Source organism: Lemur catta, chromosome 2, assembly GCF_020740605.2.
Source record: "Lemur catta isolate mLemCat1 chromosome 2, mLemCat1.pri, whole genome shotgun sequence".
Lineage (NCBI taxonomy): Eukaryota > Metazoa > Chordata > Mammalia > Primates > Lemuridae > Lemur > Lemur catta.
Window position 1 is genome coordinate 44526654 of NC_059129.1, and position 22350 is coordinate 44549003.

At 42.1% G+C, this 22350-nt stretch overlaps 1 protein-coding gene across 4 annotated transcripts in view; it reads right to left on the reverse strand.

Moving 5' to 3' along the window:
- The window catches only part of ILRUN (inflammation and lipid regulator with UBA-like and NBR1-like domains), a 92122-nt gene extending 88156 nt beyond the window's left edge, over positions 1-3966 (reverse strand). For 3 of the 4 annotated variants that reach the window (XM_045543531.1, XM_045543533.1, XM_045543530.1), the window contains exon 1: positions 3527-3884. In XM_045543531.1, the coding sequence (XP_045399487.1) occupies positions 3527-3684 (158 nt within the window). In that variant the 5' untranslated portion in view covers positions 3685-3884. Of the gene's footprint in view, positions 1-3526 lie in introns of all 4 variants that reach the window. The other variant, XM_045543529.1, reaches the window with a different exon arrangement.
- Between the last annotated feature and the right edge of the window lie 18384 nt (positions 3967-22350).

Consider the following 22350-nt stretch of genomic DNA (forward strand, 5'->3'; position numbering starts at 1 on the left):
CAAGCTAAGACAAAAAAAAAATCTGTGCAAACATGACAGACAATTTACAAGGCCAAAACATTTAATTTAGTCATTTTCTTTCTTTTTTTTTTTTTTTTTGAGACAGAGTCTTGTTCTGTTGCCCGGGCTAGAGTGAGTGCCGTGGCATCAGCCTAGCTCACAGCAACCTCAAACTCCTGGGCTTAAGCGATCCTCCTGCCTCAGCCTCCCGAGTAGCTGGGACTACAGGCATGCACCACCATGCCCGGCTAATTTTTTCTATATAGATTTTTAGCTGTCCAAATCATTTCTTTCTATTTTTAGTAGAGATGGGGTCTCACTCTTGCTCAGGCTGGTCTCGAACTCCTGAGCTTGAGCGATCCACCCACCTCGGCCTCCCAGAGTGCTAGGATTACAGGCGTGAGCCACCGCGCCTGGCCTTAATTTAGTCATTTTCAATAATGACAACAAACAAATTCTTACTTTTGAAAACAAAGGCATAATCTTTCCACCTAAAATGAACATTTTAGGAGACTCATGTTCTTCATTTTAAAATAATGATATTTAGTGTACCACATTATTCTTAACAGTCATCAGACAACTGAATGGTGGTTATTTATGACAACCCAAAGCAGGCGCTGATGAAGCCACAGGAAGGTTATCTCCAGTTCAACAGGTTAACCACCACAGCAAATTGAGAGATTTTTTGCCAACCTATACTTGGACTATGCTAACAGTTGTCAAAGTTAGAAATTAAATGACACTGGAAACAACACATATCTATACTCTAGATGTTTACTTCAGCAACACACAAAATATTTTGATCAAGTATGCATGCACGCATGTATGTGTATATGCATTTACCTAGATTTCATTAATTATGAGGTTTTTTGTTTTTGTTTTTTTTAAATCTGTCTAGATGAATTTAGCCAGGTAATCACAGGAATCAAAACACAGTACTAGATTATGGAGCAAACTAGCTTTCACAAGAAGCAAAAGAACAAGCCTTCCTGCTTTCAGTCCACAAATGATTTTTTCATGATATAATCAAAGAAAACAAAGAACATGCCTTCTACAGCCAAAACATAAGATAACGTGACTTAAAGTTGAATTATTACTTAATTGCCTGGATTCTTAGGAGGCTACTGACTTGCAACTTCTTTAAAACCAGAATACATTTTAAAATGGCTTACTCCTTTGCTCAGAAAGGTATCTTGTTTTATACAGAATATATCATCAGTGTACATGTTATTCCATGTCTTTGAGCTTAACAGTATTTTATTAAAAAATTTCAAATAGAATTTTTATAATCCAACTATGTTTTTAAGTTTTTTCTTCTTATCCACTCTGAGCCTCACCTATTCCTCACTTTCCACAACACCTAAAAACAATCTTAGGTGTTAAACATACACACCTCAAGCATATAAAATTCATTATACTGGTTTTGTAGCCGTAGTAATTGTACTAATAAAGACTGACTCTAAAGAACTAAAAACTTAGGGCAGCATTTAAATGGTCCAATTCACCAGGGGTGGGGAGAAATAATGATCCTCTCCTACCAAACTGGCAGCAACAAAATGCAAAGCTTCCTATGTTGAATTAGTGTAAACAAGGAAGAAAAAGAGTCAGAGTGGGAAGCAAGCAGGCAAGAGAACAACTCTCCTCGAGATACAACTTTACTCCTGTATTTCAGAATAACAGCTCTTCTCGCAGTGTGTTCAATAACCCATATCACTCTCTGACTAAACACAGTAGGTTGGCTGGTAGTCAGAAAACTACAGTAGGTTACGTCCCCTGCCTGAGATCATCCTGACATAAAAATACAAGTGGAAGCAGGGCAAGGTGGCTCACACCTGTAATCCCAGGTACTTGGCAGGCTGAGGCGGGAGGACTGCTTGAGCCCAGGAGTTCAAGACCAGACTGGGCAACATTGGAAGACCCAGTCTCTAAAAATTAAAAAAAAAAAAAAATCAAAAGAAAATCTTTAAAAAGATACAAGTGGAGATCTCAAGTGATTATTTAATTTAATTCTGAGGATGATTTCCTATATCCAATATCTCAAAGAGTTTTCTAAACATCTAGAAATTCAATCCAACTCTTGCTATAATAATTGATCTTTTTAAAGATAAAATAAGACCCACCAAAGATGCTGCACAGGAAAAAAATTTATGTATCAGCTTTGCTACAGCCACAGCTACTAAGCTCCCATTAATAGATGAGCATCATCCAGGATAGTGCTAGGTGAGAAGCGGGATAAAAATTAGGCTTGCAGCCTCTTTACTGGCATTGCTTGAGGTACTCAGTGGACATAGAATGAAGAGGAGATTAGTTGTGCAAGTGATGCCAAGAGAAACAAGATTCCACATGTCAGGAGACTGAGTGCCCAACAAAGAGCAAAGGGCACTCACTCCATTGCTTTTTGCCCAAAGAAAGATTAGTTGCCTCACCTGAAATCCTTTCAAAGGCTAATCATGTCCACTCCAACCCTCACCCTGAGGGAACTCTACAACCCCTACTCAGAGTACAGGGGGAAGCTCTGCTTATCAAAAATAGCGAGTGCTACTTCCAAAGCCAAGAAACACTCCTTTTTGTTCGGATAGTCTCCTGCCCCAATTCAATCTTCTACAAAGTCTATAAGCCAAAAATACTTGGTTCCCAGCCTAAGTCAAGTTCTCCATTTTCCCAGACGTGTATCAACCCAATTTTCTTTCAGATAAACTCCTCTCCATTTCCACTGTTCTGGAGACCTTGCTCAAAGTTCCCTGGTTGAATCCTTTGCCCAGGGCTCCAGTCCCTTCAGAAAGTTCCCTCCCCTGAGATAATCTCCTTTCCCCCACTTTTCCTAAGGTTTTCCGAAGCCTTGTCCTCCATTTGCAGATTTACTAATAGATCCCACAGCTCCCTGATACAACTCTTCAGAAAGCGGTCTCCCTCACCACAACTCACTTGTCTTCCCCCCACAGTTATATTTCCTTTTCCCTATCTATCCTCCGATGGAGACACACACACACAAATGATCTGTTTTTCTCACCTCTTAACTCCCAAGTCTCTCCCGTGCCCCAGGTTCTTCCACAGCACCTAATCTTCCCCCAGTTTCCTCCCAATTCTGTCATCCTCATCCCCTAACTCCAAACCCCAACCTTTTTTCCCCACTCCCCAAATCCAGATTTCCTGTACTTTTTACTCTTGGCCAACATCATAACCTCTTTCTCCCAGGTCTACCCCCTATGCCTCGATGTCCAAGTCTTTTCTCCTCTTTCCACGTTCCTCGGCCCCTAATCCTCGCAGAACCTCAGGAACTTGCCCCCCCATCTCCTTTCCGCCCCTTCTGCCTCTGTGGCCCCTAACTCTCCACTAGCCCTGCTCAGCCCCCAAATTTCTGCCCATTATCCCAGGGTTCCACCACTCGCCCTCTCCGCACCGGGAAGGAGATGCCCCTCAATGCCCGCCCGGCCCGCCCTGCCGCTGTGCGCGGGTGTCCCGTCCCTTCCCTTCCCCTTGGGGCCCCGAGGCCGCTGCCAGCGCTGGCGCGGCGGGGCCGGCTCACCAGTTGGTCATGTCCAGGAAGAAGGCGCAGCCGGCAGGGTTGAGCTGAAAGCCAAGCAGCCTCTGGAACTCGGAGATGAGCACGTCCTTGTCGGTAGTGCCCAGGCAGCTGAACTTCTGCATCAGCTCCGGGTCCAGGTCCACGTCCATGCCCTCCATGGCGGGGGCCGGACACCCGCTTCCCCGCCTCCTCACAATCGAGCCGCCGCCGCGCCGCCGGGCCCGGGGACCGGGAGGGGGCCCGCTGCTAGCCGGCGCCGCGACCCCGCTCCTTAAAGGTAGGCCCCGGGCCTCTCACCGCCTCATAGGAGTAAACTCACTCAGCCACTCACTCACTCTCGCGCTCCCCCCCTCCCACCCCCCCCCCAGCAGCGCCGCCGCCGCCGCCGCCGCCGCCGCCGCCGCCGCCTCTGGCTTCTCCACCGCCTCCGCCTCCTCCCGCGCCGCGCCCACTGCGCAAGCGTCGCCCGCCTAGGCCCCGCCCCTTCCTCTCCTGGAGGCCCGCCCCTCAGTGGCGTCACAGCCCCGTGACGTCTCCCGCGTGACCTCACCTCGGCGGAGCGAGAGGGCTGGAAGTGGGAAGGAGAAAAGGGATGGCCCAGCGGCGGGGCTGCCTTCTGGCCAGACCTTCACCCCGCCCCACCCCCGCCCTCAAGGGGAGGAGTAAAAGCCTAGAGTTGCGGGAGAAAGTCGGGGATTTTCGTCTGTAACAACTCCACCATTTTGCTGGTGGGGAAATTGAAGTCCCGGTTGGGGCACAGATCATGGGAAGGTCAAGTGGCAAAACGCACTGAGAACCCAGCCCTCCCAGCCAGCGTTTGCCCCTCGCGTTTGAAGGACTTATTTGGAGAGCCGCTTTCCCAGAGGGATCCTGCCTTAGAAGCCTTGGTTCCCAGCCACTCTTCACGATGATTACTACAGTTTATTGGTGCTGTTTGTGTTACGCAACGTTAGTATCGTGTATCCGGAAAATAAGAGGTCTTGAAACAAACATCGAACACAGGTTCAGATGAAAACCACACATAATCCTCCAACCACTCCGTCAGAAACAACCCTTTCAAACTAAAGGTGAAATCACGAGAATTTGGCATGCCTTGTTCTGTTTTTAAAATAGAAGGCCAAGTGTTACTGTATGTACGGTACACCTGCCTGGTCAAGGTCTCATTTCAAGATGAAAGAATGGAAAAGGAAGCCCAGAGACCAACTTGTGTACCCTCTTCTGTCAGCACGTGTTTCCTAAATACTGCTAGGTCCCAGGTGGGGACTGGGGAGATAAGTAAGAAATGGTCTCCTCCCTTCAGGTAGCTCTCTATTTTACAATTACAAGAAGAAAGATCCAGAGAGCTTACGTGTCTTGCCCAAAAATAGAGAGCAGCAAAACTAGAACCCAGCTTTCTGATTCCTTATGAAGTATGTTTTCCACAATTTCAACAACAGGCATGGCTGGAATAAGTGACTGGTAGTGTCGAGGATGCCAGGAGGTTTTGGAAAGGGAAAGCATTCAACCTCCTCTGTCTCACTATCAAGTAAGACAGTGGCTTAAAAAGCCTAGTTTGTAGGGTCATACACATTTGGGACTCAAATTCTTATTCTGCCAATTGTTGGTAATAACAGTGCCTGCCCAGATAGGATTGGTGTGAGGATTAAATGAGGTAACAAAATTTAAACTCAGTACAATGCTCCACAAGAAACAATAATGGTAACTAGTATTATGGCTGTAAACATAAGGAGATGTCTATGGGATTACACGTGATACAAATAAGCAGGGATTACTTCTTCCCCTCCTCCTTCTACTTCATTTCCCTTCCTGGTTCTCTATTAAAATATGAAATATATGCCCTTTCCGTTTCCAGGGAATTTTTTCCCCCAACATGACTGTCTTATGGGAAACACACACCTTAAACAGCATACAATAATAAATAATACTTACTATGCATACTATACAGAGGTTATAGGCCAGGCACAGTGGCTCACACCTGTAATCCTAGCACTCTGGAAGGCCGAGGCGGGTGGATCGTTTGAGCTCAGGAGTTCGAGACCAGCCTGAGCAAGAGCAAGACCCCTGTCTCTACTAAAATAGAAAGAAATTATATGGATAAAAATATATATAGAAAAAATTAGGCGGGCATGGTGGCTCATGCCTATAGTCCCACCTACTTGGGAGGCTGAGGCAGGAGGATAGCTTGAGCCCAGGAGTTTGAGGTTGTTGTGAGCTAGGCTGACGCCACAGCACTCACTCTAGCCTGGGGAACAGAGTGAGACTCTGTCTCAAAAAAAAAAAAAAGTTATAAACATTTCCTAAGAAACTGTTCTTGGATCTTTAAGATCTATGTAGAAGTTTGGATCGTTGCCACAACCTAATTTTTGGGTGGTCACAAGGTTGGAATATTTCACTAATATTAAGGAAAACTCAGTCTCCATCAAGGGTGAACACATGTTGTGTCAATCTTCTAGATAATGGACTGAAGAAACAGAAAAATTATAAAAATGTCAATATTAGAACTGAAAGGAACTGAGGCTGTTTAGTCCAACCTCCCCATTTTACAGATGACAAAATTGAAACCGAGAGCAGGGAATTGACTCAACCACGCACCCAAGATGAGACAGCTAATAGGGGGTTTCCAAACTCCCAGTCTAGCACTCCATCCACTCCACCCTGCTACATTTCCTTTATACCTTGAGTTCAGTTTGGGCCTTACATACAAAATAAACAAAAATTGCTGAGCACTACCCTCAGGAAGGAAAGCTGACAGCAGTATTGCAAAAGGGCTTCTAGGTACCATCTCAGAACTACATCAGGGGATATGCTTGGAGCTGCCACTGCCTAGAATATGCCCAAGATCAGCCAGTTTCTCTCTGAATTTCCTGGGCTGGTGATCTTGTGTAAGAAATTTAAATGAATGCCAGATCCCATTTCAGGTGAGTCTCAGGGTTTCTTAAAGGAGTTAGTCCATTCTCTCATTTAGAAGCTGAGAGTTTAGGGCTGGGCGCGGTGGCTCATACCTGTAATCCTAGCACTCTGGGAGGCCGAGGCGGGTGGATCACTTGAGGTCAGGAGTTTGAGACCAGCCTGAGCAAGAGCGAGACCCCGTCTCTACTAAAAATAGAAACAAATTATCGGGCCAACTAAAATATATATAGAGAGAAAAAATTAGCTGGGCATGGTGGCGCATGCCTGTAGTCCCAGCTACTCGGGAGGCTGAGGCAATAGGATCGCTTAAGCCCAGGAGTTTGAGGTTGCTGTGAGCTAGGCTGACGCTACGGCACTCACTTGAGCCAGAGCAACAACGCGACACTCTGTCTCAAAAAAAAAAAAAAAAGAAGAAGAAGAAGAAGTTGAGAGTCTAAGAAAAAAATGATTCATCTCACCGGGACAGCCTAAATTGCCTCCAGATCTTCAAGTCCTTAAGAAGTAGAATTGCCAAGGCCAGCTAGTAATATCTGTGATTATGCCACAGCATAACTGATTCAGAGAATAGACAGTCCAAATAGACTTCAGGGTATACTTTATAATAATAACCTGTAGTAGAAACCTTTTAATTATACATCCAACCATAACTGCCCTACATAACTCTGTCCATTAGCCTCTGATGATTGAACCAAAGGGAGATACCTGATCTAGGATCAGTCAATCAAATTCTCTCTGTCTCTTTCTCTCTCTCTTTCTCTTTCTTGCTAGAATTTGGAATTGGAATTCAGTGAGTTCCTGGAATAGGCCTGGGCTGTTCCTTTGAAAGTGAGTGATATGAATACAGGAACAAGGACCTATGAAAAGGAGATAATGTCCATCTACAGAAAGAGAACCATGAATCAGAGAGAAGACAAGAGGGGAAACCTGAAGGCATGGAAGAAAGAGTTTCCTGTCATCCTGAGGCTGGTGATTCTACTGTCCTTGGATTCCCATGAGATTCTCAGGTTCCATTCAAAATACATCATCTCCTGGATTAAGTCAAAGAAAGAATCAAGTCATAAAAAAGGACTTAAGAGGAAAATATAAGTGAATATTTGATTTCTGCATAAGGGTGGACTTCTTATTTTTAAAAACTATGGAAACTCCTATGGAAAAATAACCACAACAACCAAAAATAAAAAAGCAGAACACAACAGGCAATTCAGAAAAAAAAGAAATACAAATGGTCATAAACATGTTGAGAGATGTATTAAGCCACTCATAGTTAAAGAAATGGATTAAGCCAGGTACACTGGCACACACCAGCACTTTGGGAGGCTGAGGTGGGAAGAACGCTTGAGTATAAATGTTCAAGTCTAGCCTGTGCAACATAGTGAGACCACCATCTCTACAAAAAATAGAAAAATTAGCCAAGCATGGTGGAGCACACCTGTAGTCCCAGCTACGTGGGAGGCTGAGGCAGGAGGATTGTTTGAGCCCAGACATTTGAGGTTGCAGTGAGCTATGACAATACCACTGCACTTTGACCCAGGCAACAGAGCAAGACCCTGTCTCAAAAACATAAAGAAGTGCAATGTCATTTTCACCTGTCAGTAAAGGCAATTTCACACAATATTGGTAGGATTGCAGATTGGCAAAACCTTCTGGAGGGCAATTTGGCAGTGTCCACTGAAATTTTAAATGCATACACTGTATCTTAGATACACAGACAAATTTAAAAAGATGTGTATGTAGAAGAATGATCAGGGCAGAATTATTTGAGATGCTGGAAAACTGGAAACAATCTAAATGATTTTGATTATATTATACCACATTTAATCACTTCTTGGCCTTTTGGATAAGATCAAGTGTAGTATACTACATTTATGTGTAGAATACTATGCAGCCATTTTTAAACAAATGAAATAGATCTATGTGTATTAACATGAAAATATGTAGACTACTGACTGTTAAGAGAGAAACAAGCTGTTGAATAGTATATGCACTATATGTGTTTGTTTAAAAAGCATATGTGAGTGTATATGTTTATATATATATGTGGAACATAGGCATGGCAAAATATCTGGGGAACTATACACCAATGGTTAAAGGAGAAGGGTTTATGGTAGGATCCTCAGATAGAGTATAGAATTTCTGATTAGATATGAATTTCAAGTAAACAAAATTTTTTTGGTATAAATATATCCCGAACATTAACTGGTGTCCTGTATTTGTATTCGCTAAATCTGGCAACCTAAACTATGTGGAGTGTTTACTTCATTTTATTTTATATTAATATTTTTTGAGATCAGATCTTGCTCTGTCACCCAGACTGAAGTACAATGGTGGGATCACAGTTCACTGCATCCTCAAACTCTCAGGCTTGAATGATTTTCTGGTCTCAGCCTCCCAGGTGGCTGGGACTATAAGTGTTCACCACCACCCCCAGCTAATTTTTTAATTTTGTGTAGAGATGGGGGGGGCGGGGGGGGTCTTGCTACATTGCCCGGGCTGGTCTCGAACTCCTGGGCTCAAGCAGTCCGCTCACCTCAGCCTCCCAAAGTGTTTCGGGCTTACACTTACTTGTGAGCTACAGCCCCCAGCTGAGAATATTTACTTTAATGTTAAGTTTCTATTTGCTTGAATTTTTACCAGGGGTATCTATTAACTTAGTAGTCATTTTTTTAAAAGATAAAACTTTTAATAATATTTTTAAAATATCTTATGTTGGTAAGGTAGAATAATATATACCAATTTTTAAAACACATCTTTGAGGAATAATTTAATGATATAAAAATCCTTAACATCAGTTTTTAAAAGCTGCATCAAGGCTAGGCATGGTGGCTAATGCCTGTAATGCCAGCACTTTGAGAAGCTGAGGGAGGAGGATAGCTTGAGTCCAGGTGTTCAATGCTTCAGTGGGCTGTGATGGTGCACCACTGCACTCCAGCCTGGGTGACAGAGCCAGACCCTGTCTCTAAAAAAAATAAATAAAAGCTGCATCTAAACTATAAATACAATGCAATCCTATTTTTAAATATAGATATAATTCATTAAAATAAGCATAGAAAACAACTGGAAAGAAGTATATCAGACTGTTACAACCAATTATATCCCATGGAAAAATTAAATTGGATTTCTGTTTTTCTTTTTACATTTTTCTGCATTTACCAAAGTTTTGACACCATGTATTTGAAAAATTTTTATCATAAAACTTGCCTACACTAATTCAGTAAAAGAAAAAAATCAGGATATAAGTTAGTATATTGTATGAACCTAACTATATAGCAAAAGATTAGAAATATTAATAGTTAATTATTAATAATTTTAATTTTCTTTTTTATTCTTTTCTGTATTTAAAGACACAAATAGGTCAACTTTTTAAAACTGGCTGATCCATTAAAAATAATGAGGCAGAATCTCTGTTAACATAGAAAAATGATCACAATGTGTTCTCAAAACCCAGGTTAGGCCGGGCACGGTGGCTGACACCTGTAATCCTAGCACTCTGGGAGGCTGAGGCGAGCGGATCGTTTGAGCTCAGGAGTTCGAGACCAGCCTGAGCAAGAGTGAGACCCCGTCTCTACTAAAAATAGAAAGAAATTATATGGACAGCTAAAAATATATATAGAAAAAATTAGCCGGGCATGGTGGCACATGCCTGTAGTCCCAGCTACTTGGGAGGCTGAGGCAGGAGGGTCACTTGAGCCCAGGAGTTTGAGGTTGCTGTGAGCTAGGGTGATGCCGTGGCACTCTAGCCCAGGCAACAGAGTGAGACTCTGTCTCAAAAAAAAACAAACAAACAAAAACCCAGGCTGTAATGCAGTGCCCTCATCACAGCTCATAGCAACCTGGAATTCCTGGGCTCAAGTGATCCTCCTGCCTCAGCCTCCCGAATAGCTGGGACTATCGGCACACACCACTATGCCCAGCTAATTTTTCTGTTTTTTATAGAGACAGGGTTTCGCTCTTGCTCAGGCTGGTCCAAAACTCTTGGCCTCAAGCAATTCTTCCACCTTGGCCTCACAGAGTGCTAGAATTACAGGCATGAGCCACTGTGCCCAGCCAACAGTGATAGTCTCTTGATATGGAAAATGATAGATATTTTTACATTTACATTTTTTTATCTGTACTTTTTTAAAAAGATCATATAACAGGGCGTAGTGGCTCACACCTGTAATCCTAGCACTCTGGGAGGCCAAGGCAGGAGGATCACTCGAGGTCAGAAGTTCGAGACCAGCCTGAGCAAGAGCGAGACCCTCCGTCTCTACTAAAAATAGAAAGAAATGATTTGGACAGCTAAAAATATATATAGAAAAAAATTAGCCAGGCATGGTGGCACATGCCTGTAGTCCCAGCTGCTCGGGAGGCTGAGGCAGAAGGATTGCTTAAGCCCAGGAGTTTGAGTTGCTGTGAGCTAGGCTGATGGCACGGTACTCTAGCCCAGGCAACAGAGAGAGACTGTGTCTCAAAAAAAAAAAAAAAAAGAAAGAAAGAAAGAAAGTAAAATAGGATGGCCTGCGGAGGTTGTCAAACATGAGCTCATTTTATTAATAATTCTTCACTTTCTCCCTGTCAAGAGAGAAATCTTATAAGCTGCAAAGGCAAGGAAGCAGCTAATGATTAGATGGGCTATTCAGTTTAGGAAACAAAAGTCTGGGGCTTATGATGAACAAGGCTGAGTTGGGAACAGTGGCCTGGAAAGAGAGCCCTCATCCTTATGCTGTGTGACTGTGGACAAATTACGGAGCTTCCCTTTAGGCCTCAGTTTCCTCATCTCTGTATAGGGAATGCTGCAAATAGATCACTAGAGTGGAGCAAAAGAATAAATCAAACAAGCAAAAATGGCTACAACTAGTATTTGCATAAATATAACCACAAACCAAAATTCCATTCTGTGTTTATTTCCCACGATTGGAGGTTTAAATGAGGTGCGCATAAGCACTTGTAAAATATTAAAGTATTATATGACATTGGGAGAGACAAGGACATACATTTCTATAAATAACTATAGAAAGGCAGGCAACCATGCAAAGCAGCATATGTTCAAGTGCCAAATGAGCAGTAGACAAACAGGCAATAGGACTTAGGAGGAGGGGAGAGTTAAGAGTGGGCTGGAGTGCCCAGAGATACCTGACCCAGGCCCAGAAAATTCTCCACAGGGTTTGAGGAGCAGGCTAGTAAGGGAATGAATTATAACAAAGTCCTTTAGGAAGTTTGAACAGCTCTAAGATCCTGGCTCTTTTTTTGCTGCCTCCTGTTTTCTGTTCTGACCACAAAAACATACCTAGAAGTAACTCTGGGAAAAGGAAATATAATACAATCTAAGGTGTACTTGGGGAGTGCATTTTCCCTGAGAAGTGAAAAGGTAAGGCTGACGATCAGCCCTCCACTTTCAACACCCACCTAAAGCAGGGTGAGAAAGGGCCAGAACCCCCACATTTTGGGTTTTTCCAGTTCCTCTACCCTGTTAGCCTACTCAAGAGATACACAAATGGGAGGCAACAACCCTTTGTACTATCTTTTCTTCTGGACAGAGTGTCTGATACCCTGGGTTTCTTTTTTCCTACTGTGGTGAATGGGACAATGCAAAAGAAAACCCGACTGTCTTTATCCCACATACCTTGGCCTAGATACATCCAGAATTAGTCTGTTCTTCTTTTCTTTTTTTTTTTTCCCCTTCTCTTCTTGGCCCCTTTAGTTTACCCTACCCAAAATATCTTCCAAGTAAACACAAACTTCTACCTCTCCCTCACATAAAACCAAAACCAAAACCAAAAACCCCCCATAGCCTCTCTCACTTTATCATAATCATTTTTTTCACTCTTTCTACCAACTGGGTCCCTACGCGCTTATCTTGCTGTCCATATCTCAGGTAAAGGTGAGAAAGGAAAGGAGAAAAAGGGGAGCAAACATTTAGTGAAACCCTCCAACGTGCCAGATGTCTCACATTAAGTACTTGGATTGATTTAATCTCACAACAAAGTGAGATCGATATCATTATTGTTCCCGTTTACAGATAAAGAAATAGAGACTGACAGTTTAAATACCATGTTCAAGGAGACACAGATGTTGAGAAAGCCCAGATTTAAGCCCAAGGCTCAGAAAGAAACCAGTATCCCCCTTTTTACTCCAGATTTCTTTCAGTTCTAAAGATTTTACCTTTTCGTCATGTTCAGCCTAATTGTATTTTCTACAGAGCCATCGTCTTCCTTTTTTTTTTTTTTTTTTGAGACAGAGTCTCACTCTGTTGCCCAGGCTACAGTGCCATGGCATCAGCCTAGCTCACAGCAACCTCAAACTCCTGGGCTTAAGCAATCCTTCTGCCTCAGCCTCCTGAGTAGCTGGGACTACAGGCATGTGCCACCATGCTCGGCTAATTTTTTTTCTATATATATTTTTAGCTGTCCATATAATTTCTTTCTATTTTTAGTAGTGATGGGGTCTCGCTCTTGTTCAGGCTGGTTTCAAACTCCTGACCTCGAGCGATCCTCCCACCTCAGCCTCCCAGAGTGCTAGAATTACAGGCATGAGCCATCACGCCCGGCCGTTTTCTTCCTTGTACTGGGTTTCTTTGATGATTTTTCAAGATCCTTTTAGAGGAGATGTGGCTTATAAATACTAATATTACTACTAATACCTTAAATTTATATAACACCTTATAGTTTTTCAACATATCCATATATTCTCTTGTCTCATACTTGGAAAAAAACAGCTTATATTGGTTTATTTTTAATAGCTTTCTTATTTTTCAAAGAATCATACATACTTGTAAATAAAATCAAGAAATATAGAAAATTATAAGCCAGAAATAGTGGCTCATATCTGGAATCCTAGCACTTTAGGACACTGAGGAGGGAGGACCATTTGAGGCCAGGAGTTTGAGACCAGCCTGAGCAAGAACAAGACCCCATCTCTACAAAAAATAGAAAAATTAGCTGAGTGTAGTGGTATGTACCCATGGTCTCAGCTACTTGGGAGGCTGAGGCAGGAGGATTGCTCAAGCCCAGAAATTTGAGGCTGTAGTGAGTTATGATCACACCACTACACTCTAGCCTGGGCTACAAATCAAGACCCTGTCTCAAAAAACAAAAAAAGAAAATTATAAAAAAGTAAAAATCACCCTAAATCTTACTACCCAGAGATAACCACTGTTGCTGTTTTCAGTAAATATGTTTTTCATCTATCTCTCTGTTTGTATAATTTGCCCAAATGATATCATACTTTGCCTCTCTAGTCTGCTTTTTTTCACTCAGAGTATGTTGACAACAGCTTTCCACATTAATAAATATAGATTTTACTTCATTATTTTTAACAACTCATATAGTGTTCCAATTTAGGGGTGTATTTACTCAATCAGTCTCCTATCGATGGAGTTTGAGACTACTTCCAATTTTTGGTTGCCATAAGAAATTATTAGCCCCAATTTAAAAAGTAGAGAATTGAAGCTCCAGGAAGCTAAATGACCCCTTCTTAAAAATCCAGATCTGGAACTAAACTGCTTGGGCCAAGCCCCAGGCTTCTGACTCTGTTAAGTGTTCTTTCCAACTGAGCCACAGGAACAGGAAGCTGGAATTTTTTTTTTTTTTTGAGACAGAGTCTCACTCTGTTGCCCAGGCTAGAGTGTTGTGGTGTCAGCCTAGCTCACAGAAACCTCAAACTGCTGGGCTCAAGGGATCCTCCTGCCTCAGCCTCCCGAGTAGCTGGGAGTACAGGCATGCGCCACCATGCCCGGCTAATTTTTTCTATATATTTTTAATTGTCCAACTAATTTCTTTCTATTTTTAGTAGAGACAGAATCTCTGTCTTGCTCAGGCTGGTCTTGAACTCCTGAGCTCAAACGATCCTCCCACCTCGGCCTCCCAGAGTGCTAGGATTACAGGCATGAGCCACCATGCCCAGCCAGGAAGTTGGAATTCTTGACTTATGGTATGGACTTGAGAACGAAAAATAAGATTTTTTGAGACTAGGTGCGTTTTTTTAATTTTGTAGACACAGGGTCCCCCTATGTTGCCCAAGCTGGTTTCAAACTTCTGGACTCCAGCGATCCTCCTGCCTGAGCCTCCCCAAAATGCTGGGATTACAGGCGTGAGCCACCATGCTCGGCCAAATTATATATTTTAAATGGGTGGATTTTATTGTATGTAAATTATATCTCAGCAAAGTTTGTTTTTTTATTTTTCCCTGATCTTTTGGCTTTGTTACCAGGACAGTGAGCTACATGTGGTAGAGATAAACATCTGGCATAAATAATAAATGACTGTCAGTGAATGAATGACTACATTTTCTGTGTAGAAAGGATAAAAGGCACTCATCTGGTCCTTTCCTGATAGCAGGATTTTCCTATCACAAGAATTAATTGTCTACATGGACTTGACTCTGAGGAGAGGAGACACAGACCAGTCCTACATGCGGTGGGTGGTGTCGCTCAGGCTGGCCAGGAGACAGCTGGCTGTGGTCCTTGACAGTGGGTCCCTGGCAGGCATCTGGGTAGGAGCAAGGCCTTGGGGACACAGCCCTCCCCACAGTGCACATTTCTCAAGGGCAGCCCCGCGTGCGAGGGTCACTTGTCTGAAGCCTTTGTCGTACCTTCGCACGTAGGGAAGCTGAAGGGTTCCCTGAAAAACAAAGCCTTTGTGTCAAAAATAGACTTTCAAGGAGAAAATTAAAAGCTGTTTCCTGAAGCTGGACAAAGAGGAGCAGTCCTGGAGAGAGAAATGCCTGGAAAGCCAGTCTGAATTGTTAAGGGCTGTGGTAACAGGTGGTGACAACTCTCCACCTCAGAGGCCCAGCAGGATTTCGCCCACTCACTTGCCTCCAGCCTGCTCCCCTCTCACACCACAGAACCTCTGGGAGGCTCTAGAAAGGGAAAATCAACTGCTGTTCAGATGCTCACCTGGTTAGGAATAACAGAGGTATGTGCTTGCAAATCAAAACAAAATTGAAAGCCCTAAAGAAGAATCACTATAATTCAACTATTTGTAACTGATAATGGCAGCCTGCTATACAGGCATCTCCAAAAGCAAAATGTTGTTTTCTCCACAAAAGTGTGTGTGTGTGTGTGTGTGTGTGTGTGTGTGTGTGTGTGAGAGAGAGAGAGAGAGAGACAGAGACAGAATGAAGTGGAAGGTGCCAAGACTAGAGAGAATAAGTGAATATTCCATTTCTTACCAGACCTCATATAGCCAAAAGGTCATGAGGTCCATGCTCAGCATACTCCTGACCTAACCCTGTGCGTATTCTTAAGCCAGTGTCTCAGAGTGAATTCCCTAGACTACCTATATCAGAGTCACTTGGGGAGAGGGGACTCTTGTTAAAACTGCCCATTTCTGGGTCCCAGACTCCTAGAATCTGAGACAGTGTGTCTGGGTTAGAGCCCAGGAGCCAACACATGATTCTTTTGCACACTAAAGTTTGAAGATCAGCGGGCGCAGTGGCTCACGCCTGTAATCCTAGCACTCTGGGAGCCCGAGGCAGGCGGATTATATGAGCTCAGGAGTTCGAGACCAGCCTGAACAAGAGCGAGACCCCCGTGTCTACTAAAAATAGACAGAAATTATCTGGCCAACTAAAAATATATACAGAAAAAATTAGCTGGGCATGGTGGCGCATGCCTGTAGTCCCAGCTACTCGGGAGGCTGAGGCAGGAGGATCGCTTGAGCCCAGGAGTTTGAGGTTGCTGTGAGCTAGGCTGATGCCACGGCACTCTAGCCCGGCAACAGAGCGAGACTCTGTCTCAAAAAAATAAATAAAGTTTGAAGTTCATTACTTTAAACAAACACAGTTAATTGTTTATTGATGGTTTGCTCAATAGTTCAACTTGATTATAGATTAACAAATCAAACTTTTTTCACAGGCGTGTTTGAATTACGTCTGCCTCAAGAAAAGCAATGACGATTTGGTGAAGAGAAAAAACCACTAGATCGTTGAGAATGTAAATCCATACAATATTTCTGAGATTGGTTGGGTATGTATTAAAATCCTTCTAAATGCTTTGACCCAGATTTTCTATTCCTAGTTATGTATCCTAAGGAAATAATTTAATAAATGAACTAAGATACAAAAGTATTTATTTTGCCATTGTACATAATAGTGAAAAATGTCTAACAAAAGGAGATTAGTTAAGTTACTGTGGTACCATGCAATATATGTAGATCTGAATTTACTGACATGGAAACATATTTAAAATACACATCATTCAAGAGAAAAAGAAGATTACATAACTATTTTTTTTTTTTTTTGAGACAGAGTCTCACTTTGTTGCCCGGGCTAGAGTGAGTGCCGTGGCGTCAGCCTAGCTCACAGCAACCTCAAACTCTTGGGCTTAAGTGATCCTCCTGCCTCAGCCTCCCGAGTAGCTGGGACGACAGGCATGCAGCACCATGCCCAGCTAATTTTTTCTCTCTCTCTCTCTATATATATTTTTAGTTGTCCAGATAATTTCTTTCTATTTTTAGTAGAGACGAGGTCTAGCTCAGGCTGGTCTCGAACCCCTGACCTCAACCGATCCACCTGCCTCGGCCTCCCAGAGGGCTAGGATTACAGGCGTGAGCCACCGCGCCCGGTCCATAACTTCTTTATTATAAATTCATTTTTGTAAGAAAATTAAAAACAAAATTCAAAATGATAAAATATAAAATGTTAACTGTACCCATCTCTAGGTGGTACGATTACAGGGAATATACATCTTTCTTCTTTGTAATTTTTATAAGTTGTTTTGAAAACATATATGTTACTTTTGCAATCAGAAAAAAGCAATAGGGTTGTGTACATTTTGAATAAAAGGGGGCAGACCACTGAATTCCACGTTAGAAGATTGGATTAAAGTCCCCGATCTGCTTTGAATTTCACTTTTCTTTTCTTTGAAATGAGAATGGTAATAATACCTGCCTCCAAGGGTAGTTGTGAGATAAAATGTGGAAATGTTTTGCAAACTATAAAATGTTTTATAAAAATAGTGGCTGGGCACGGTGGCTCACGCCTGTAATCCTAGCACTCTGGGAGGCGGAGGCGGGAGGATCGCTCGAGGTCAGGAGTTCAAGACCAGCCTGAGCAAGAGTGAGACCCCTGTCTCTACTAAAAATAGAAAGAAATGATCTGAACAGCTAAAAATATACATAGAAAAAAATTAGCCAGGCATGGTGGCGCATGCCTGTAGTCCCAGCTACTCAGGAGGCTGAGGCAGAAGGATTGCTTAAGCCCAGGAATTTGACGTTGCTGTGAGCTTGATGCCATGGCACTCTAGCCCGGGCAACAGGGCGAGACTCGGTCTCAAAAAGAAAAAAAAGAAGTAAAAAAAACAGATTTACTAAGAAATAAACAGCTAGAGTGTTAATACTGACAAAACTGTGTCATGTATGGTCATGGGATTGTGGGTCATATTATTCCTCTCAATTTATATTAAAACCATCTATGATTTATATGAAAATTCTTTTATGATTCATAACATATGCCACTTTAAATCCTTTAAAAAAGATATCTAGCCATATTATCTCTCCAAAGTGTTTATTCTTAGAAGGTATTCTACTGGAAATTAAACACCACCATCAAGAGTTGATTTAATGTCATTTCTTTTTTTTTTTTTTTTTTTTTGAGACAGAGTCTCACTTTGTTGCCCAGGCTAGAGTGAGTGCCGTGGCGTCAGCCTAGCTGACAGCAACCTCAAACTCCTGGGCTTAAGCGATCCTACTGCCTCAGCCTCCCGAGTAGCTGGGACTACAGGCATGTGCCACCATGCCCGGCTAATTTTTTTTTGCTATATATATTTTTAGTTGGCCAGATAATTTCTTTCTATTTTTAGTAGAGACGGGGTCTCACTCAGGCTGGTCTCGAACTCCTGACCTCGAGCGATCCACCCGCCTCGGCCTCCCAGAGGGCTAGGATTACAGGCGTGAGCCACCGCGCCCGGCCTAATGTCATTTCTGAAGATTATGCATGTAGCTCAGGATTGGAGCAACCACAGGGGCCTTGAAGTCTTACAGACCTGAGTTTACATCCCAGCCACGTCACCTACCAGCCTTGTGATGTTGGACAAATTAATTACTCATTCGAAGTCTTGTTGGCTTGCACCTACTTTCTATAGTTAATGTGAGACTTAAATAAGAGAATGTATGTATTAATAACACACTTAGCATAATGCTCAACACATAGTGGGGTAGCAACAACATCTCACAAGATATTCCATTTGTTTATAGAAGATCTTTAGGAAGTATAACCATAAATGTTGATTTCCCTTTGGTAGGTGAAGAAACTGACAAGGTTAGTGAGTATTGCTGAGAGTGTAGAGACAGAGGACTGCGCATTCTCTACCGGGAAAGTGAAAATTGGGACAAGCACTTGGCACAGCCACAATCTGGCAATATCTGGGAAAGCTGAAGAGGCATTTTCCTCTACATCCGAGTAATTCCATTTCTAGGTATATGCTCTAGAAAACACTCACATGTGGGTGCAAGAAGACATACAAGAATGTATACTGCAAGAATGCTTACGAGAGAAAAAAAATCGGAAACAATCTAAATGTCTAATAGGATACATAAAGGTGATATAGTCAGGCATAAATAAATTGTGATATAGGCATGAATTAAACACCTACAGCTATTAAACTGGCTGAACTAGTTACATGTGGCAACTTGGGTAAATCTCAATACTATGAAGTTAAATGAAAAGAGCAGTGGCAAAAGGATCCACACAGTATGCTACCATTCTTAACAGCTTTATTGGGGTATAATTTATACACAAAAAACTGCACATATTCAGTCTGTACAATTTAATGAGTGTGAACATATGCAAATACCCATGGTACCATCCCTACAATCAAGGTAACAGAAATAGCCAACATCTCCCAAAGTTTCCTTGTGTCTCTTTGGGTTGTATGTTGATTGGTTTGTTTTTGTAGTACAAACACTTAACATGAAATATACCCTCCTAATAAATTTTGAAGTGTGCAATGCTGTATTGTTAACTATAGGCACAGTGTTATACAGCAGATCTCTAGAATTTATTCATCTAGTATAACTGAAACTTTATACACGTTGAGGAACTTTTTAATAACATTAACAGAACGTATGAAATAATAATATATAATTTTTATGGATTCATTATATCAACTTTAAAAATAATAAGTGATATATTAATGATAAGTAATGGCCAGGCGCGGTGGCTCATGCCTGTAATCCTAGCACTCTGAAAGGCCAAGATGGGTGGATCGTTTGAGCTCAGGAGTTGGAGACCAGACTGAGCAAGAGCAAGACCCCGTGTGTACTAAAAAAGATAGAAAGAAATTATATGGACAACTAAAAATATATACAGAAAAAATTAGCCAGGCATGGTGGCTCATGCCTGTAGTCCCAGCTACTCGGGAGGCTGAGGCAGGAGGATTGCTTGAGCCCAGGAGTTTGAGGTTGCTGTGAGCTAGGCTAACGCCATGGCACTCTAGCCTGGGCAACAGAGTGAGACTCTGTCTCAAAAAAAAAAAAAAAAAAAAAGATAAGTAATAAAGTCAGGATTCAGAATAATGGTTATCTCAGGAGAGAAAATGTAACAATTTTCCTTCTCAAGAAGGAAACGTAATAGAGAAGGAATACCTGGGAGGTCTAATTGCTTCTGCAATATTTTATTCCTTTAAAAAATATCTGAAGCAAACATGGCTGAATGTTAGAATTACATGTAAGGACTCAGATGATTGTTATATTATTCTTTATACATACACATATATTTATATATATTTATGTAAGCAGAAAACATCATGTAGTACTTACTAGGTGATAGACACTGTTAGGTTCTTTACCTATATTAACTAATTTAATCATTTCAACAATCCTACAAGGCAGTTACTATGATTATCCTCATTTTACAGATGAAGAAACTGAAGTACAGAGATTAGAAACTTGTCCAATGTCACATATCTAGTAAGTGATGATCCTGAAATTTGAAGACAGTCTGGCTTCAGAGTCTGATCTCTTAACAACCATACCCTACTACCTCTAGAAATATTGTGGTAATTTTTAAGTATTTCTGCAATTTTTTTTCTTTTTTTTGAGACAGAGTCTCCGTCTGTCACCCCTGCTAGCATGCAGGGGCATCATCATAGCTCACTGCAACCTCAAACTCCCGGGCTCAAGGGACATTCCTGCCTCAGCCTCCCAAGTAGATGGGACTACAAACCCACACTACCGTGCCCAGCTAAATTTTTCTATTTTTAGTAGAGACAGGGTCTTGCTCTTGCTTAGGCTGGTCTCTAACTCCTGAGCTCAAGCAATCATCACACCTTGGCCTCTCAGAGTGCTAGGATTATAGGCCTGAGCCATAGCACGCCTGGCCTATTTCTGCAAATTTTAAAAAATAAAAGGAGGGCAGTACTGAACAGGGGGTAAAATTGTCTAGCATTACAAAGGTCAATGAAAAGGCAGTTCAACAATCATTCCTAACCTTCTTTTGGTTCTGTTAGGAAATACTTACCTGTGACTTGTGATGAAAAGGAAAAATCAAACAGCAAACTGTGAGAAGACTCTTGAGACCTCAAGTATTCAGGAAATTCTCTGGAAGGCAAGGCAAAGCAGAATAATCAGTTCTAAGGATGAAGAGGGTTTTTCAGTTAGAGTCTGAACTAATAATCTGGAAGGTTTTGATTGTTGTTAAATTATCACCTGCATTTGGCTAGGACTATTTGAATGGGCACATCCTCCAATGAGTCATAACCTACACAGATGAAATAAAAAATTAACTCCAAGCTTCTTGCCATATTACAGAAGAGCAAAGTTAAGAATAGAAATCAAAACAATATCTGCCTCCAGATGTGTTGGAGGATTCTGCGTGTGTCTTTGCATGGGTCAGAAACCACTGTTGGTGGCTGATGGCCTCCTCCTCCACAGCTCTGCCTCTATGTTTCACCTCCCAGCATGGCTCCAAGGTTTGGGGAAACTGACGACTTGACAGAGGAGTGGCCAGTCTTATGAGGAAGAGAACCTAATCCCGCAAGTAAAAAGCTTTAGGAGAAAAGTCAACTGAACAGTTTTCAAATGGGTAATCTATTTTTTAATAATAGAAGGATATTTTCAGTCCTGTCATGTTTCTTTTTTCTTGTTGTTGTTGAGACAGAGTCTCACTCTATTGCCCTGGCTAGAGTGCCGTGGCGTCAGCTTCGCTCACAGCAACCTCAACTCCTGGGCTCAAGCGATCCTCCTGCCTCAGCCTCCCGAGTAGCTGGGACTACAGGCATGCACCACCATGCCCGGCTAATTTTTTCTATATATATATTTTTAGCTGTCCATATAATTTCTTTCTATTTTTAGTAGAGATGGGGGTCTCACTCTTGCTCAGGCTGGTCTCGAACTCCTGAGCTCAAATAATCCACCTGCCTCGGGCTCCCAGAGCGCTAGGATTACAGGCGTGAGCCACTGCACTCGGCCCCTGTCACGTTTCTGAATTTTATGATTTTATTTTCCCTCTGGGAAGTTCCTGTGGGCACCACCCTAATCCCACAAAACACTGAATACCCCAATGGATAAATTAATCCTTACATTTCTCAACAAGCTTATGCGATGCTATGATTTCCTCATTTTGCAGATGGAGACACAGGCTCAGAAAGTCAATTCTTCTACAATGATGTGAACAAATAAGCATCAACCAAAATTTGGATTTCTGACCCTCACTTTTCAAATGAGACCTTGACTGTCAGCCCAGTAATTCAAGGCGAAGTTTACGAATGCAATTTATCTGATATTATTTCCTCTGCTTGACTCTCTTAATAATATGTCTTTGAAATGCCTTATGCTTTTACCTTTTGCATTACCTTTTTATTTGGGGTTCTTGCCTCCCAATTTTTGAGAGTTAAACATAGCAGTGATTTTCCCCCTGAAAGTCTTTTACTCTTCAAACCACCTTCTGAGAAAAAACAAAGTTTCATTTCTTAGCTCCTCTCTAGGGAAGCCCCTTCA